Source organism: Gobio gobio (genome assembly GCF_949357685.1).
Source record: "Gobio gobio genome assembly, chromosome: 1".
NCBI classification, from domain to species: domain Eukaryota; kingdom Metazoa; phylum Chordata; class Actinopteri; order Cypriniformes; family Gobionidae; genus Gobio; species Gobio gobio.
Genome location: NC_137097.1, coordinates 64,721,321 through 64,737,905, shown reverse-complemented (window position 1 = coordinate 64,737,905; position 16,585 = coordinate 64,721,321). Strand labels below are relative to the sequence as shown.

At 42.4% G+C, this 16,585-nt stretch overlaps 2 protein-coding genes across 3 annotated transcripts in view; one reads left to right on the top strand and one right to left on the bottom strand.

Moving 5' to 3' along the window:
• The window catches only part of camsap3 (calmodulin regulated spectrin-associated protein family, member 3), a 57,290-nt gene extending 51,067 nt beyond the window's left edge, over nucleotides 1–6,223 (top strand). For both annotated transcript variants that reach the window (XM_079828962.1, XM_079828963.1), the window contains exons 11-17: nucleotides 39–2,070; nucleotides 2,155–2,279; nucleotides 2,764–3,047; nucleotides 3,132–3,225; nucleotides 3,312–3,424; nucleotides 3,741–3,859; nucleotides 3,999–6,223. In XM_079828962.1, the coding sequence (XP_079685088.1) occupies nucleotides 39–2,070; nucleotides 2,155–2,279; nucleotides 2,764–3,047; nucleotides 3,132–3,225; nucleotides 3,312–3,424; nucleotides 3,741–3,859; nucleotides 3,999–4,301 (3,070 nt within the window). In that variant the 3' untranslated portion in view covers nucleotides 4,302–6,223. The remainder of the gene's footprint in view (nucleotides 1–38; nucleotides 2,071–2,154; nucleotides 2,280–2,763; nucleotides 3,048–3,131; nucleotides 3,226–3,311; nucleotides 3,425–3,740; nucleotides 3,860–3,998) is intronic.
• nr5a5 (nuclear receptor subfamily 5, group A, member 5) lies at nucleotides 6,024–14,929 on the bottom strand. Its single transcript, XM_079828982.1, has 7 exons — nucleotides 14,708–14,929; nucleotides 14,033–14,142; nucleotides 13,792–13,933; nucleotides 10,999–11,717; nucleotides 7,695–7,814; nucleotides 7,304–7,451; nucleotides 6,024–7,223 (listed from the first exon to the last, which is right to left on the bottom strand). The coding sequence occupies exons 1-7, from the start codon at nucleotides 14,805–14,807 to the stop codon at nucleotides 6,976–6,978; spliced, it is 1,587 nt and encodes a 528-aa protein (XP_079685108.1). The 5' UTR covers nucleotides 14,808–14,929; the 3' UTR covers nucleotides 6,024–6,975.
• Between the last annotated feature and the right edge of the window lie 1,656 nt (nucleotides 14,930–16,585).

The window sequence follows — 16,585 nt, the reverse complement described above, 5'->3', positions numbered from 1 at the left end:
TATGGAGGCATTCATGTTTTTTCATGACTTCTCTTCAGCCGTCCACTGTCCTCTGCGGTGTCCTTCAGTATCCCTTTTGGTCTGGACAGTGATGTGGACATTGTGATGGGGAACCCTGTTATAACTCGATCTGTCAGTTCAGACAATCTCAACCCTACTGGTCAATCCATGACACGTGTCCCCTACACACCTCCTGAGGACCTCAGCCACTTCCTGAGTAAGCCCTCTGGGGCCAATGGCCCTCAAAGAGCTTCCTGGACCACTCGGACTCGTCCTATGCTGGCTGAGGAGAACGGCATTGAAGAGAGTGAGACAGGAGAGCTACCAACAATTGAAGAGGCACTGCAGATCATCCACAATGAAGAGAAGATGGAACCTCGTCTTCACCCTGATGGGGCACCCGATGGGTTCTTCCTGCATTCACCAGATGATCCAGCAAACGCTAGACACAATGGAAGCCCAGGGACTCTCAGCTCTTCAGCCCCATCTCGCTCAGGAATGCTCTACCACCGATCCTCAGGTGTCCCATCAGAGCCCAGCCGCACCAGACACCCCTCAGAAGGATCCAGAGATGACGACTCCGTGTTAAGAGATGGAAGCGTCGATTCGGATGCCTCGGAAGATCTTCCAAAAATCCACTCCACCCCTGCCACACCTGCATCGGGCCCTCGGATAACTCGATCATGTGGTGAAGAGACACCGGATAGTGGTGTGAAGATGACCAATTTTGCTGAAAGGAAAAAGAAACTGGTTCCAGAGCCGGTACAAACAAATGAACCACAGTCCTCACAAATGACTACATGGGCCAAGAAATCAGAGGAGAGTCCCAGTAAGAGTCCTGCTCTCAGCACTGAAATGTCAGAGCTAGGGGCGAGGCTGGAGGAGAAACGGAAGGCCATTGAAGCTCAGAAGAAGCGTATAGAAGCCATATTTGCCAAACACCGGCAGCGGCTGGGAAAAAGTGCCTTCCTACAGTTAAAGAAGGAGCAGGAGGATGGCGAGGATGGACGTCAAGGGGAGGCTGGAACCTCCTCCATAGAAGATGACCTCGGCCGTCTGGCGCTGGAGGAGAAACTGGCACGCTTAGAGAGAGAGGAGCAGGAGGAGGAGCAACAGGAGGAACAGTTGAAAAAGAGGCCCTCAATAGAAGAAGAGGGAAATGTCAAGCCCACTCTCCAACAGGACAATCCAATAGAGAGAGACAAATCTGGAGTTGGAATTCCTGGAGGGAAAGGCACAGCCCCACTGGGTGATTACAACAACGCTGTGTCTAAACTAAGCGCTGCTCTCAATTCTCTCCAAAGTGATATGCAGCGCCTCTCGGAGCAGCAGAACCAGCTGATGAAGAAGAAGGCAGCTCCTAACAACCAGGCTTGGGTCATCCCACCCAGCTCCAAACCCTCAACAACTGCACCTTCTCGTTTGTCAAGGGAGTCTACTCGTGACCTGCCTTCTACCTCCTCCTCTCCTTCCCCATCTCGCAAGATTTCAAGTTACACCGCTCCCCCGAAATCACCTGCGTCCCACCGTAGGGCACAGTCTGCACCTCCGAAGAGCCCCAAACTGCCTCGACCTGCTGAGCCCAAGGTGCCCATTTCCACACGAGTCATAACTGCCCCTCAAAGTGTGGAAAACCTTCCTCACATACGAAGAGCGTCTCAATGGCATTACAGGGATCAGAACTCATCCACTTTCAGCATAGGTACACCCAGTGAGTCCCGCTCCGCTTCATCCCTGTCCAGACCAGAGGACAATTTCTCAGACACTGGTTCCAGTGAGGACCATACAATCTTCAGTATGGATCTGGAGGGTGGATCGCCACATGTTCTGCCCCAAAAGGAGCGCCAGGGTGTGGGCAGCAGCTCAGGAGCTCCTTCCGAGTGCTCTTTTGAGAGTGACATTCCTTCAGAGGCTTTCACCGGAAAGCGCAGTAGCCTAATCGAGATCTCGCTGTCGTCTCTCAAAGCATTAGAGGGAGAAGAGGCAGATCCGAGCCAGGATATATTTTCAGACTCAATGAGTGATCAAACAGAGCCGGAAATGAGGGGCGGAGTTGGATTCTTCTTCAAGGTTAGCGGAGAATCAAATGTAAACTTTGTTTAGATGTTTAGCCTTAAAAGTGTAGCATTCATTTACCTGTGTAAAACTCTGTAGCAGGATGAAGCTCGACCTGAGGATGAGATGGAGAAGAGGAGAGCAGCGTTACTTGAGAAACAACAAAAGAGAGCAGAGGAGATAAAGAGACGAAGACAGGAGCAAGAAAGAGAGAAGGAGGCCAGGTGAGGCTTAAAAACAAAGTGTGGTATGAATGATACCACAAATCTACACTTTTTGAGGATATGTATGCTTTTACTTTCTAAGAGATTAGCCTTGTCGGATGATAAAACCTTACATTTAAAGGGGCTATATGTGGAGACGATGCCAAGCTGAAATAAACACCGTAAGAAAATCCTTAGTTATAACAGTATTATAACCTTATTTATAATAGCATAAAGAGTATTGCCAATGAGTGCTTTCATACAATACAGGTTTTGTTGCAACTGTAAGCAGCATATCATAGAGACTTGAGGTTGTCTCTTTTTTACTTTGGTTAGTGATTTCCTAGCAACAACCCAGAATAACCTACCGCATAGTGGCGCCTTGGCAACTGCATAGAAAATTTCAGGCCACCATACACTAGCAGTTAGTTTTAGGAAACACAATATCAATAACAATCCCTTTGCAACATTGTACCTTTATCAATGCTGTCTCCATGTGTAATAGCAGGTCTTCTTCAGTGGATGAGTCCCGTAGAGGAGAGGAGAGACCCAAAACTCCTTCTACCCCTCCTCCTCCCCGCACCCCACCGCCAGACGGCACTCCTCAGCGGCGTGGAGACTTCACCCGCCAAGAATATGAACGCCGGCATCAGCTGAAAATAATGGAGGACCTGGATAAAGTCCTCCGTCAGAAACCCACTACTGTCAGAGGCGTCAAGAAGCAGCGGCCCAAAACGGTGTTCAGAGACGACTCCGACCTATCCCGCAGCCCTGCCAAAGGGTTTATGGGCAAGTCATTGGTCATCTAGAAGCTTATTTCTTCTTCATTGATATTGTACTAAAGCCATATATCATGCGTCTTTTCTCTTTCAGGTTCTAGATTAAATAAAGTTTACTCCCATTCAACAATGAATCTGTCCTCTATGGCTAATGACAGTGGGACGCTAACTGTCAGAAAATCTCCAAGGTAAATCTGATCTCTATATATCCTGTTGAGAAAACACCTGCCCTTTCTTTGCGACCTCATCTCTGAACATTTATTCCTTTCCACAGTCGTTCTCATTCACCATCCAGAATGCGTTCTCCAAGCCGTTTTGCTGCACAGAATGGGGACTGGGAAAATGCTTCTAATATTTCGTCTCCATCCTCCATCCCAGAGTACACTGGTAAACTAGAAAAATGATATGATTTTCAGTATTAGAAGAGGTGCTTTAAGGCAATTGCTCATACTTGGGGTTAGGTGTTTAAACAACCTTAAGTTTTGAATTTATTGAGCCACCCGTGGCACACAATTTGAAAATAAATGACACCTGAAATCCTGTAACATTGTGGTTTGCGAGACGCCATTCAAAGAAAATCCGGCTTTTTTGAGTTTTAAGGTTATTTAGATTAGGTCATGTGAACGTAAACTTGCTTTCTCTTGTTGAAGCATCTGTTTGTCGTGCTCACAAATCATCTTAAGCAATGACACTTCTGTTTCAGGACCTAAACTCTACAAGGAGCCAAGCTTCAAGTCCAATAAGTTCATTATCCATAATGCCATCTCACGCTGTTGTTTGGCAGGAAAAGTCAACGAACCACAGAAAAACAAGATTGTAGAGGTGAGTAACCTTTCAGTCATCACTCTGGGCTTTCATGACTCACTGCCGACAGCCATCGCATATTTGCATGATGCATTTGGATGCATGATGTAATGGTCTCACGTTCTCTTCTTTTGTGGTTGTTTCTTGTCTGCGAAAGGACTTGGAGAAAAGCTCTGCAAACCATTTTCTCATCCTGTTCCGGGACACCAGCTGTCAGTTCCGAGCGGTTTATGCCATGAACCCCGAGACGGAAGAGATGGTTCGCGTCACAGGTATTGGCCCGCGGGTCATCAGTCCCAATATGGTGGAGTCTATCTACAAGTACAGCTCTGACCGCAAGCAGTTCACGGCCCTCCCGTCCAAGACTATGTCCATGAGTGTGGATGCCTTCACCATTCCAGGCCACCTATGGGAGCGCAAGCGCCCAGGAACCCCAAAGAAGCTCGGGACCCCAAAATAAAGCCTTTTGGAAATGCAACTATGCCTGAGCTGGCCATGTCACCCCAGGTTGCTGTCCCGTCTCCAGCAGTGCAGTGGGCCAGGAGTGTATGCCAGGATAACAAAAAAGAGGCCCTAATACAGAAAATCCTTAAATAAAGTGCCCTCAGAGATGTATAGCTGGTGACTGCGCAAAACCTCTCTGTGTAACTACAGGTCAAGTTACAAAGATCTGTTCAGAAATCTCCATTGCCCTTTCCTTCAGGTAACTCAAGTGAGCTCAAAAGTCATAGTTCGAAGAAAAGGGCCTGATTGATTTTCTAAGATTGTAGGGAAATTATTCTTGGCATTTTAGTGTTTAAACTTAAGATGAATCTTCCAGTCTCATCATTCAAGAAAAATGAATGTCCCCCCACAATAGAAATGTCCTCCAGCTCCTTCCCTTCTTTACTCAATGAACTGGATCCTATGACGGTTATAAGGATTCCCCCGGATGAAATCGGATCTTTGCTCTTTGATGAATGTAGGGCACAAACCAACACAAGCCTTCTTATCGTCTGTTTATCGTCATCAGCCCCTCAGTCTTACGGGACTGAATGTACAACTGCATTACAAAGGGGCACTGCTGTCCGTTTCGAGTCCGTCTTGCTCTCTAATAAAACTGCCTTGTCCTTTCGCCTTCCTAAAGTCAGTCGTAGACACCTGGATGTTTGTTTTCTTACTGCTTCAAACCTTATCTAACTGGAGTACTCAAGCTTTAGGAACTCAGGAGAGCATGTTAAAGACTCACATATTTTCCTTCCCAGTTGCTTTATTTAAGAATGAATGAAAGCGCAAAAAGATGCCAGAACGTGCTGTTGAAAAAAAAAAAAATGAAGAAATTCTTTTTACTCTGTTTAGCTGTAACTGGATTAACGATGCAAGAAAAAAAAAATCAAGGCTGATTTAATATACTGTATGTTTGAATGCCGATTCTTTTTTCTTTTTTGACAATGATTTGTATATTGTGGAGATTTGTAAAGCAATGAATAAGCTACCCTGCTGCTTCACTACTAGAGCTGGATGTGTTGTTGTGAATGAGTGTGTGAGCGGGACGGGGGACAGAAAGAGACGGATGACGAGAAAAACAATAAACGCAAATCTGACATCAACTCTCACTTATGTACCCAGAGCTGAGTGAACAAGTGCTATCGTTTGGCTGACACGCAGCAGCAAATAGTGATATACCAGTAGTGAACGCCAACAGATAGTGATATAAAACAAACACTAACAGAAAGTGATAAAAGGCAGATAAGCAGCCAGGTGTCTGTAGCCTTAAACGGTTATGAATATGATCGTCTCCGAACTGTCTAACTTGGCCTTATTAGTTTTGTGAATGGCTCGAGTTGTCTTTTTATATAAAAGGGGCATTTAGTCTGTTTCTCTTCATCAAAGCACTAAAACAACTGATTGATTCAGGCCACTCTCTCCTGTCTTTGGAGAATCAGATGAAGTACTTTGCCGTAAAGATGTACATATTTTTGTAAAGAGCAACAAAAAAAAAAAACACACATTTTTGAAACGGTTGATTTACATGTTTCTGTGTCAAATGAATGGGAGATGTGTATTTGTGTGTAGGTTGCATGTGTTTGACTGTCGGGTGAGACATGACGGTTTAATGTAACTGGATTCTGTGCAATTCTGTAGAATGGTAGGTCACCTAAGGTGTATTTATTGGGTAAGGATGAGCTAGAGTTTTCTGTTTAGTTTGAGATTTTTATTATTTATGTTCTGGCAAATGTGGTGATTCACTTGTTCATTCCAGAAAGCACATTGATGTTTTGTGTTTTCCTTTGACAGTTTCCATGTTCATGTTGGTAGATTTTGTTTTCTCCCAAATTCTTTGATTATGAATCAATCCCAAGTGACAGAATTAGAAAAAAATAAAATCATTTTTAAGTACTCAATTATTTCTCATCATCATTGATTTTACTTAAGTTCTATCAATTATATACATTGTATCAGCTTTTGTTGGCATTTTTTTAATATAAATTTAAGTTGCATGTCCATATCCATGGTTTCTTGCCCAGTTCACAAAATGCATCTTTGAAAGTGGGAGAATGTTAACTTGCAAACGGTCCCGGTCATATTTTACAACCACCACCACAAAAAAAGAGGCAATTTTCATTATTCTTGTTAGATTTAAAATAATTATCATACAAGTAATTCTGGAATCTTAATTGTCATGAAATTTTTTTGTGTGTGTGTGTGTGTGTGAAATATGACTCGGACATGTTCTTGATGAGCTTTAATGTTCTATAGCTGCAGAAACAAGACACATAATATCAGACCATATTAATGTATACAGACACGCTTTAATTTGAAACTCAATCTTGTAAAAAATTAGGAACATTTTTACAGAAAATGTGATGAGCTTCTGTGTCTCTAGAGAAGTTAGACAGTCATGGTTTTGTTTGAACTTTTTTTTTCTGACCGGACATGATCCATAACTGTAAGGTGAGTAGTTAAAAAAAAGTTTGTGTGTACATCTAGTACACCCATAATACCTGAAAAGTAGTTATTGTTCCTTTTGTTGAGTATGTCATGCCAGCCAGTGGTGAAATAAACCAGCATCTGGACTTGTTCAAAGCTCAAAATGATTAGACACCACAGGTCAAATATGCGTTTCCACTAACAAGCTTTGTTTTGATTGTGTCTCATGTGTGCTTGGCATGAAGCATTTCAGTCAGCAGTGAGTTGCAGGGCAGATCTCCCAGCAGGTGGCGCTGATACAGATATTCCTCGACCTGAAGGCTGATGCTGCGCACCTCTGGCAGACGGAGCAGCAGCTGTCCAAACTTGTCAGAGTGACCTGGGTGGGTTTGCATAGTGTGGTCCATCAAAGCCCTGTTTACATGCTCTTGAGTTTGTTCTACCTGCCTTCGATCCAGTACTGATTTAACATCTGCAAAACACATGATCCTTACAGCTCTGGTCCAACAGGAATTGTTTAGATTCAACTTTTGGGAATGAAAAGAAACCCACCTGGATTGAAGAGAACCAGATATTTGAGACACACAAACTCCTCTCTGTCAAGTTGCAGTGACCTAAGCTTGGAGACGAGGTCCTGGGCTCTGGATACTAAACTACTGAGAGTTACTCCAGCCTGACTGAGGATGGTCGATACCTCGATCTGGTACATTAAAAACAAGTCCGTTGAAATACAGTCAGTGGGTAACTGTGGTCAACCCTGTTCATGGAGGCACACTAACAGTACACATTTTTCAACTCCCCTGATTCAACTGATCAGTATGTTAGAGACTCCAAGACCTGAAATAGATGGCCCAGATAAGAGAGTCATCCAAAATGTGAACTGTTGGTGTGCCTCCAGAAACAGGGTTGAGTAACACCGGTGCAGTAAAAGAGGTGTTCTTACCTGTTGTCCAGTAATCAGACAGATGCTGCCATCTCTTCCATAAGCCACCTGCCTGCATAAGTGATCCAGGATAAGAAGCTCACTCCAGCAGCTTTGCAGTAGTACCATTTGATCCTCCACCTGCAAGAGATCAGGTACTCTAGTTAAGGGATGGTTCACCCAAAAATGAAAATTAGCCCATGATTTACTCACCCTCAAGTCATCCTAGGTGTATATGACATTCTTCTTTCAGACGAACACAAAGTTGTGTTAAAAAAAAGTCCTGGCTCTTCCAAGCTTTATAATGGCAGTGAATGTTGCTCTGTTTTTGAAGTCCATAAAAGTGCATCTATATCCATCATAAATGCTCCACACGGGGTTAAGAAAGGCCTTCTGAAGCGAAGCGATGCGTTTGTGTAAGAAAAATATCCATAAATGCTTAAGCTACGTCTGACGAGCTTAACTGGTGTGCAATGTCGTCAGACGCAAGTTGAATAGTTAGACATTTTACTTTATAAAGTTTTAAATATGGATATTTTCCTTACACAAACCCATCGCTTCGCTTCAGAAGGCCTTTATTAAAGGATTAGTTAACTTTTAAATAAACTTTTGCTGATAATTTTCTCACCCCCATGTCATCCAAGATGTCTTTCAAAGGGCTTTAAACGATACCAGACGATGAATAAGGGTCTTATCCAGCGAAACGATCAGTTTCTGAGAGAAACCGAGCAGTATTTATGCTATTATTTTACCTCTTATCAGACGAACGTGATCATCTCTGAGCTCCGCAATAACTTCCGCTTGGTCAAAAATACGAGCGTGGTCATAGATGTATACGTAGATGCCTCATTAGCGTTTGCACGTATCAGTAGAATGAGGCATCTATGATCGATATATCTATGACCACGCTTGTATTTTGACCTCACTTAGCGGAAGTTATGGCGGAGCTCATAGACGATCACGTTAGTCTGATAAGAGGTAAAATAATAGCATAAATACTGCTCGTTTCTCGCAGAAACTGATCGTTTCACTAGATAAGACCCTTATTCGTCGTCTGGTATCGTTTAAAGCCCTTTGAAGCTGCACTGAAACTGTCATTTGGACCTTGAACCGTTTGGAGCCCAATGAAGTCCATTATATGGAGAAAAACCCTGGAATGTTTTCATCAAAAACCTTAATTTCCTTTCGACTGCAGAAAGAAAGACATGGACATCTTGGATGACATGGGGGTGAGTAAATTATCAGCAAAAGTTTATCTAAAAGTGACCTAATCCTTTAACCCCCCGGAGCCGTGTGGAGCAGTTATGGTGGATATAGATGCACTTTTATGGACTTCAAAAACAGAGCAACATTCACTCCCATTATAATGCTGGGAAGAGCCAGGACATTTTTCTGATTGTATTCGTCTGAAAGAAGAATGTCATACACCTAGGATGGCTTGAGAGTGAGTAAATCATGGGCTAATTTTCATTTTTGGGTGAACTAACCCTTTATGTAGCAGTAGCCGTATGTAGACAATTGCCGTATGAGAGAGTTACAAAGATTAACCTCATCCATGCTGAAAATACAAGCAAGTATGTTCTGGTACAAGTTTTGCTGGTGGACAGCATGGCCATACTAACCATCTTAAAGTGAGACAGATTTTTGTCTCTGGATCAACATGTATAGCCGCGTTTCCACCGCAGGAACTTTCCCCAGAAACTATGGACTTTGGGGTGCAACTCTGTATGTTTCGATCGCAGTGACCAGGGTCTAAATCAAGTTCTGGGTAAAAATTTCCCCATCAGAAAGTCCCTGCTCGTGAGGTAGTACTTTTTCAAAGTTCAGGAACTTTCGGGGGTGGGACTTGGTTGAGTTCACACAGCATTTTATTTCGAACAACATTTTTAAAAGTCTGTTGCAGTGTGTGCAGTAATAGTTGAGCCCCGTTTCCACCGAGCAATTTGTTCTAGGAACTTTTTTTTCCCAAGACACTCAGCCCCTTGTATTTTTGTTGATTCAAATAGCAAACAACTCTTACAGCTTGCACCGCAAAATACTTTTAAAAATGGTGGTTGAAATAAAATGCTGCGTGAACTCAACCAATCAGCACTACGAATGAGCATGGACTTTCTGAGGGAAATTTTCCCCGCCAAAGTACCACCCCAAAGTCCGTAGTTCCTGGGGAAAAGTCCTGTGGTGGAAAAACGGCTTTGTTTGCTATTCGAATCAACAATGAAGTTCAAAAAAATATGACCAATGGACCGACAACGAGGTTCGGGCTTTATTAAGCTTATACAGAGGACGAAATCCAGCGGGAACTGGAAAGTCGCGTGCAGGCCTACGTCACCGGACTAATTTTGCCTAATCTTCACGGTACTTTAGTTTAGCCCACAATAGAAAAGCAGACAGCAACAGGTCTGGGGAAAAAAGTTCCTGGGACAAATTGTTCCGGGTAATTTTGGTGGAAACGCGGCTTTTGTTGCTTTTGGAACAATATTCCTAACAATGAGTCCGACTTAGAGTTGGGGTTAGAGATGTATACCATTCTTACCAATTTCCCTGTGATTTTAGAGGGGTTATGGTATGGTTAGTTTTGGGGGTTGGGGGCAGGGTTTGTTTCTTTGGCCCTGTTTACACCTGGTATTAAGATGCGTTTTGGTTGATCGGATCAGAAGTAGACGAGGGAGACACATACCCATTTACACCTGGAGTTTTAATCCGTCTCTTTTGTCCACTTTCGACCACTTCTGCCCTGGTTTCTTTGAGGGAAGGGTCTATGGGCGGGTAAATGTATGGGTTTTTTCCAGGTCTTTCGATTTAAATGACAAAATAAGCTCACATAATTTACATATGAATGCGTCATGAGATAATGGAAAAACGTACGGAGAGTATCAGCTTTCATTTCTGCTATAACAGCCGCAAGACCACACTGAACTCTGTGAGTGTGTGTTAGAAATCATGATTGGTGAGAGAACATTGTGCTTGGCTCTTTTGTCTTCAAATCAAACTTGGGTCTTCAGCCGACAAAGTTTAAATCCCGTCTGGCTAGTGCACTTCCCATAATGTTGACGCATTAGGTCAGTAGACGGAGAGTAGGCGGTCTTTTGCAGCTGTTTGAACAGATTCGACCACATGAGCATCTACACTATGAAAGCAATCCGGTCGAATGCATTCTGGAAGTGGTCGAAATTAGACAAGTTGAAAACCCCATTTACACCTGTATTTAGCGTCATCCACTTCTGATCCAATCAACCAAAACGTATCTTAATACCAGGTGTGAACAGGGCCAGAGAAAAATTGTGTTCAAGGAAAAGTGTGTGAGATCATGTGCAAACTCTTCTACCTTAAGCTCCTTGAACAGTGTGCTGTTCCTGGCCCACTCCACCAGTCCAAACAAAGTCTGGTCAGCCATTTTGCACATGATGCTGAAGGTGTTGAGGCGGTCATGTTTTCCTCGACAGGCTTGTTCTCTTTGGAGGCTTGCTAACACCCGCATACAGAGCTGCTTCTCATCTGGCTCGGCTTGCAGCAGCTGATTTAGGAAGCAAGAACTAGGAGTTGGGGTTGAGGTGGGTGTCAAGCTCTGTGCTGGAGTTGGGGTTGAACTTGGAGTTGAGGTTGGTGTGAGTGTCGCAGTGGGTGCGGGTGTGTAGAGAACAGCTGGAGAGATCGGAGCAGGAGGCGTCACAGAAGCAGGACTGTAGTCAGTAGGGTATGCGTGGTAGCCTGGATAGCACAGTGTGTGAAAAGGTAAGGATGGATCAGACAGATCTCTGGGCATGGTGCAGTCCAGCAGCATAGGAAACTCGGACTGGCTCATACTGGGATGAAAGGGCTGAGGTGGGTGGTAATTATCAGAGCCGAGAGAAGCCGGGGAGGGGTTGAGGACATGAAAATCATGAGACACAGCAGGTACCAATGCTTGTGGTCCCTCATTTTTGATCCTGTAGGGGGCAATGTTTGCCTGGTGAAAGGTCCCTCTTTGCTGTTTCAGTTGCCTGTCCCGTCGGTATAGAGGTCCAAACCTGTTCCGCCCACCTCTCATTCTGTCCGCACGTACAGCTGTGACAAGTGATTTCACACATAAATAAATCACACATCATGATTTTCAAAAGAGTTTACAGCTACTCACATTATAAATAAGTAGCTGTCTCATTTCGAAGGCTGTGCCCTCCGGAGGTCGCATTTGTCGACTGCGTACAGCATCGAGGATGCCTCATTTCAGTGAAGTAACCATTCTTAAAGGTGTAAATTACTGTAATTTCGGTCTTACTTTGGGATGTAATGGTTATTTTTCTGAAATGACGTATGGCCGTCAAATGCGACCTCTGAAAGGCACACCCTTCGAAATGAGACAGTAAATGTTTCCCATCCCGGTTTCTGGAGGCACACTGAGGCACCTTAAACGTACCGTTTACACAACAACGACAAACGGAAAAATTTTCCTTCGCATTTTTTTGCATACAGATGACAGCGTTGTCAAAATGATCCCCGTTCACACAGATCCGCTAAAAGGATTAAAACGCTGTATTATTCATGGCCAGTAGTTGGCGATCTTTGTAAAGAAACACTATGCGCCTATAGACTAAACACGTAATAGGGGAGAGTGGGGCACAACCTAACGCTTTTTGACTTTCTCGACTTGTGGTATTTATTTTTCCCCACATTAATTGCACACATATCTAGTACAATTATGTGGTTTTGTTTCATTAATACAGTGTATGCTTTTTTCTTGATTTACCCCGAAAGAATCGAAGTGAAATGTGACAACGTGCCCCATATCTGGGGCACATTGTAACATGACCAAATGACAGCTTTAAATGTTACCTGATATAATAAAAAAAATATCCAAGACAAACTAAAATATTTTGTCAATAAAATACCATTATTAACTCTTTCAAATAAAATAATGGCATTTTTTAATCATTATACATAAACAAATTTTTGAGTTTGACAACAAACACATCGCTAAACACAGTTATACAGCATAGTTCAAACCATAATAACAATTAAGCATTTCTGAACATTGACTCTTTGAACGATTCACCTTGAACATTGAACGATTCACCTTTTTTTCACGGTTTCTCAATAGAATTCATAAAAGTATAGAATATAATAACATATTTCTAATAGGGGCTCATTGTGTAGCTCAGTAACACCTGCTCAACTGGAATTTAACTCCAGCTTGTGTCTTCTGCTGTTAGATCAGCATTAAAGAACGATCTTAACTGTTTAATAACAGATATAAGATTACAATAATATCAGATGTCTTATTTTAAATAAACACAAAAACAGATGAAAAATAATCTTAAGGAAGAAATTTACTTTTGCTATGGTTAAATAATCAGTGATATCAGATTTTTACATTTTGATGCATTTTTTCCTCTAAATAATTTTGATATGGCAACTAGTAAATACACTAAGTTTTGTCATCCTGGCATGTGTGGAAAGTGTTAAACCCGCTCTCCCCTACACATTTTTTTGCTTACGTGGAGACGATAATGTGTCATTTTCAAAAACTTGCACTTTCCAACCCGTTTCAAAAGTTTGCGTTTCCAGGCCCCCAAAATGTAAATGAACGGCCAAAACACACGTTTTCAGTTGAAAATTGTCGTGTAAACGCCCCCTAACAGTACACACTTTCCAAAATCTTCCTACTCAAACACACCTGATTCAACCCCAGGTCATTAGTAGAGACTCCAAACCCATAAATGAATGGGTCAGATAAGAGAGACATCCAAAAACGTGGACTGTTGTTGTGTCTCCAGGAAGAGGGTTGAGAAACACTTGCTCTAAATGACAAAACTGACTCTTTTAAAAAAAGAATGTAAAGCAATATTGACATTACATAAAGATACTGACCTATTAAAGTTGCGTAATTAAACTTTTTTTTGCTTGTATTCGCATTACATTTTTACCTTTACTGGGTCATCAAAGATTGCTATTGCAGTGGTTTATGGTTTCAAAGATAAGTGGAAACAGGATCAGAGTTATCTTGAATAGCTAGCCACGAATATCTTTCCATATCTCAGAGACAATAACTGCATTTTCCCTTAAACATCTAAAGACTTGAAAGAATGCGTCATAGACATAATTAATGATCACGCACTATAATTGTGTAGGTTTGCAGCCATACCTTCTTTCTTCATGCCAACAGCTAGACATTTCTGAAAGCGGCAGGAAGGACATCGTTTCCTCTGTGCCGGGTCCATGGGGCAGCTCTGTGCCTCTGCACACATATACCGCTTGTTGTTCTGTACAGAGCGCTTAAAAAAGCCCTGGTGAGAATATTTGTCTTTACTACTTGAGATTGATAAGAGTGTGAAGGTTATTAACTGAAAGCTGCGTACTTGTCTCAGTCTTGCTGTAGCACTTACCTTACAGCTCTCGCAAGTGAGTAGACCATAGTGGTATCCCGACACCCTGTCACCACACACAGGACAGCCCTCTTCTGCCCTACAGTCTGGGTCTGGCTTTAATTTCTGAGCTACGGGATATCACATTAATTGTGAATGCCAATGGAAGTGTTAATGGTCCTTTTGTCCACTTAAAACAAATGCAAGTCTTACTTGTCACCTTCTGGAAATAGCCAATGGAAATCAAGAAGCCTACCGTGTGGTGATTGTCTACGAGTGGGGTGTAAGGTTGAACAGTTTTATGACCGGTCTATCTGATAAATCTGTTAGGCAGTCTATTATATCTCAAATAGGCCTAGTCTCTTATCACTCGTTTGATTAGACGCTGAGATATAGGGCTTATATAATGCTTATACTTTAATATTTTCAGCAGTCAAAAGAAATAAACTGACTTCTGACTAAATGTTTTCTTTTTTAGATTTGTTAAAGAAAGTTTACTGATTACAAAATTTTACTGATTCAGGTCTTCAATGTGTGTACTAAACACGACTAAACTGTACAACACGATCAAATCACACGTCATGATTTTCTGTATACCTAAACAATTGGATTGATTCTTATGGAAAATGTAACTCTTTTACTCTTTTAGCAATCGCTAAAGCCATTAAAGTGTCTCAGATCCGGAGCTCTACTTACATGTTGACGGTCCCTCTTGTGACGCAAGGTCCTGTGTGTAACCGGCAGAGTGGAAGGCGGTGGGCTGGGGGTGATCCAGGGGATAGTTTGAGATGTTCATGGTCCATAGGAGAGGGGCGGCATGGGTCACCGTAAGCAGTCATTCATAACTGTACGGGCCTCCGGGACAGGGAGGAAAACAGGCACAGACACAGGCTATCTCAGAGATGGTGCTGTGTAAAGGCCCTCAATCGGACTTTGCTCCATGCTGAGGGTAATAAACCTTAGTCTGTCACACCTTCCCAACAAGCAAAGCCTCATTCATGCTGGAAAGGTGCTTGAGCATTGTATGTGGAGGGACACGCTCATCATAAGAAAATAAACACAAACAGATCTGATGCTAAAATAATCATGGCCATCCATTCCTGAAATAAGTAAAAAAAAAAAAAGGTTCTATATGGCACCAAAAATGGTTCTTGGCTTGTAATCATACACTCTAAAAAAAAGGCTCGTCATCATAGGGGAACCTTTTTTAGTGCTATATAGCACCAATTTTGGTGCTTCAGTGGTTCTTCAGCGGTTCTTCAGAGGTGCTATATAGCACCTTATTCAAAGAACCGGTGAAGAACCTCTGAAGAACCGCTGAAGAACCACTGAAGCACCAAAATTGGTGCTATATAGCACTAAAAAAGGTTCCCCTATGATTACGAGCCAAGCACCATTTTTGGTGCCATATAGAACCTTTTTTTTTTTAGAGTGTAGGGGAACCTTTTTAAGTGCTATATAGCACCAATTTTGGTGCTTCAGTGGTTCTTCAGCGGTTCTTAAGAGGTTCTTTATCGGCTCTTTGACTAAGGTGCTATATAGCACCGCTACCATATACAGAACATGTTAAGATATGGTGCTATATAGCACCTTAGTCAAAGAACCAGTGAAGAACCGGTGAAGAACCTCTGAAGAACTGGTGAAGAACCTCTGAAGAACCACTGAAGCACAAAAATTGGTGCTATATAGCACTAAAAAAGGTTCCCCTATGATTACGAGCCAAGAACCATTTTTGGTGCCATATAGAACCTTTTTTTTTTTTAGAGTGTAGGGGAACCTTTTTAGTGCTATATATCACCAATTTTGGTGCTTCAGTGGTTCTTCAGCAGTTCTTCAGAGGTTCTTTACCGGTTCTTTGACTAAGGTGCTATATAGCACCGCTACCATATAAAGAACATGTTAACATATGGTGCTATATAGCACCAAAAGTGGTTCCTCTATGATTACGACGAAGAACCATTTTTGGTGCCATATAGAACCTTTTTTTTTAGAGTGTACCTTATGTCTCAAAGCACATAACATTACAATAACAATGAACATAAACAACTTACAGAGCTCTAGATGTACCACCTGACTGCTGCAGATTCATTTCAAAGTTGATTGCCTTGACATAGACACGCATAAATCCGAGGCTGTGTCTGAAATCGCCCCATGTACCCTTAAATAGGGCACTATTTGTCAGAAACCATAGTGGACATTATTGAGTGTACTCGTTCAATCCCACAATGCAGTGTGCGGGTGCTTCTCAAACAGAAGGCTGCATCCTACTGAGGCTGTGTCCTTCCAGTCCTTTTGAGGCTTTTAGGCTTGAGTCCTCCTCAGCATTAAACACTAGAATGAGAAGGTCTAGTAAGTGTGCATGACTGCTACGTCACACATGTTCCCCCACGGTCACGTCACGAAGATACTATTAAAACTTTCTTTCGGAAAAATACTTTGTATTGCAAATATTTATATTAACTGGCTTTCTATTAATGCAATACAGTGAATGACAAACGTCTATAGGCTTACATTATTGGCAGTTTAGTGTTAGTGATTAATTTACAGCAAAACAAGAGATAACATCTGGGCTTT

What these genes read in the sequence shown, in the direction of transcription:
- nr5a5 (XM_079828982.1), bottom strand. Translation starts at nt 14,807, where the DNA reads ATGAACATCTCAAACTATCCCCTGGATCACCCCCAGCCCACCGCCTTC. An exon ending in CACTGTTCAAGGAGCTTAAG is followed by an intron (nt 7,815 to 10,998) that starts GTAGAAGAGTTT and finishes GATCTCTTGCAG; the next exon opens with GTGGAGGATCAAATGGTACT. An exon ending in TCTGGTTCTCTTCAATCCAG is followed by an intron (nt 7,224 to 7,303) that starts GTGGGTTTCTTT and finishes TGTGTTTTGCAG; the next exon opens with ATGTTAAATCAGTACTGGAT.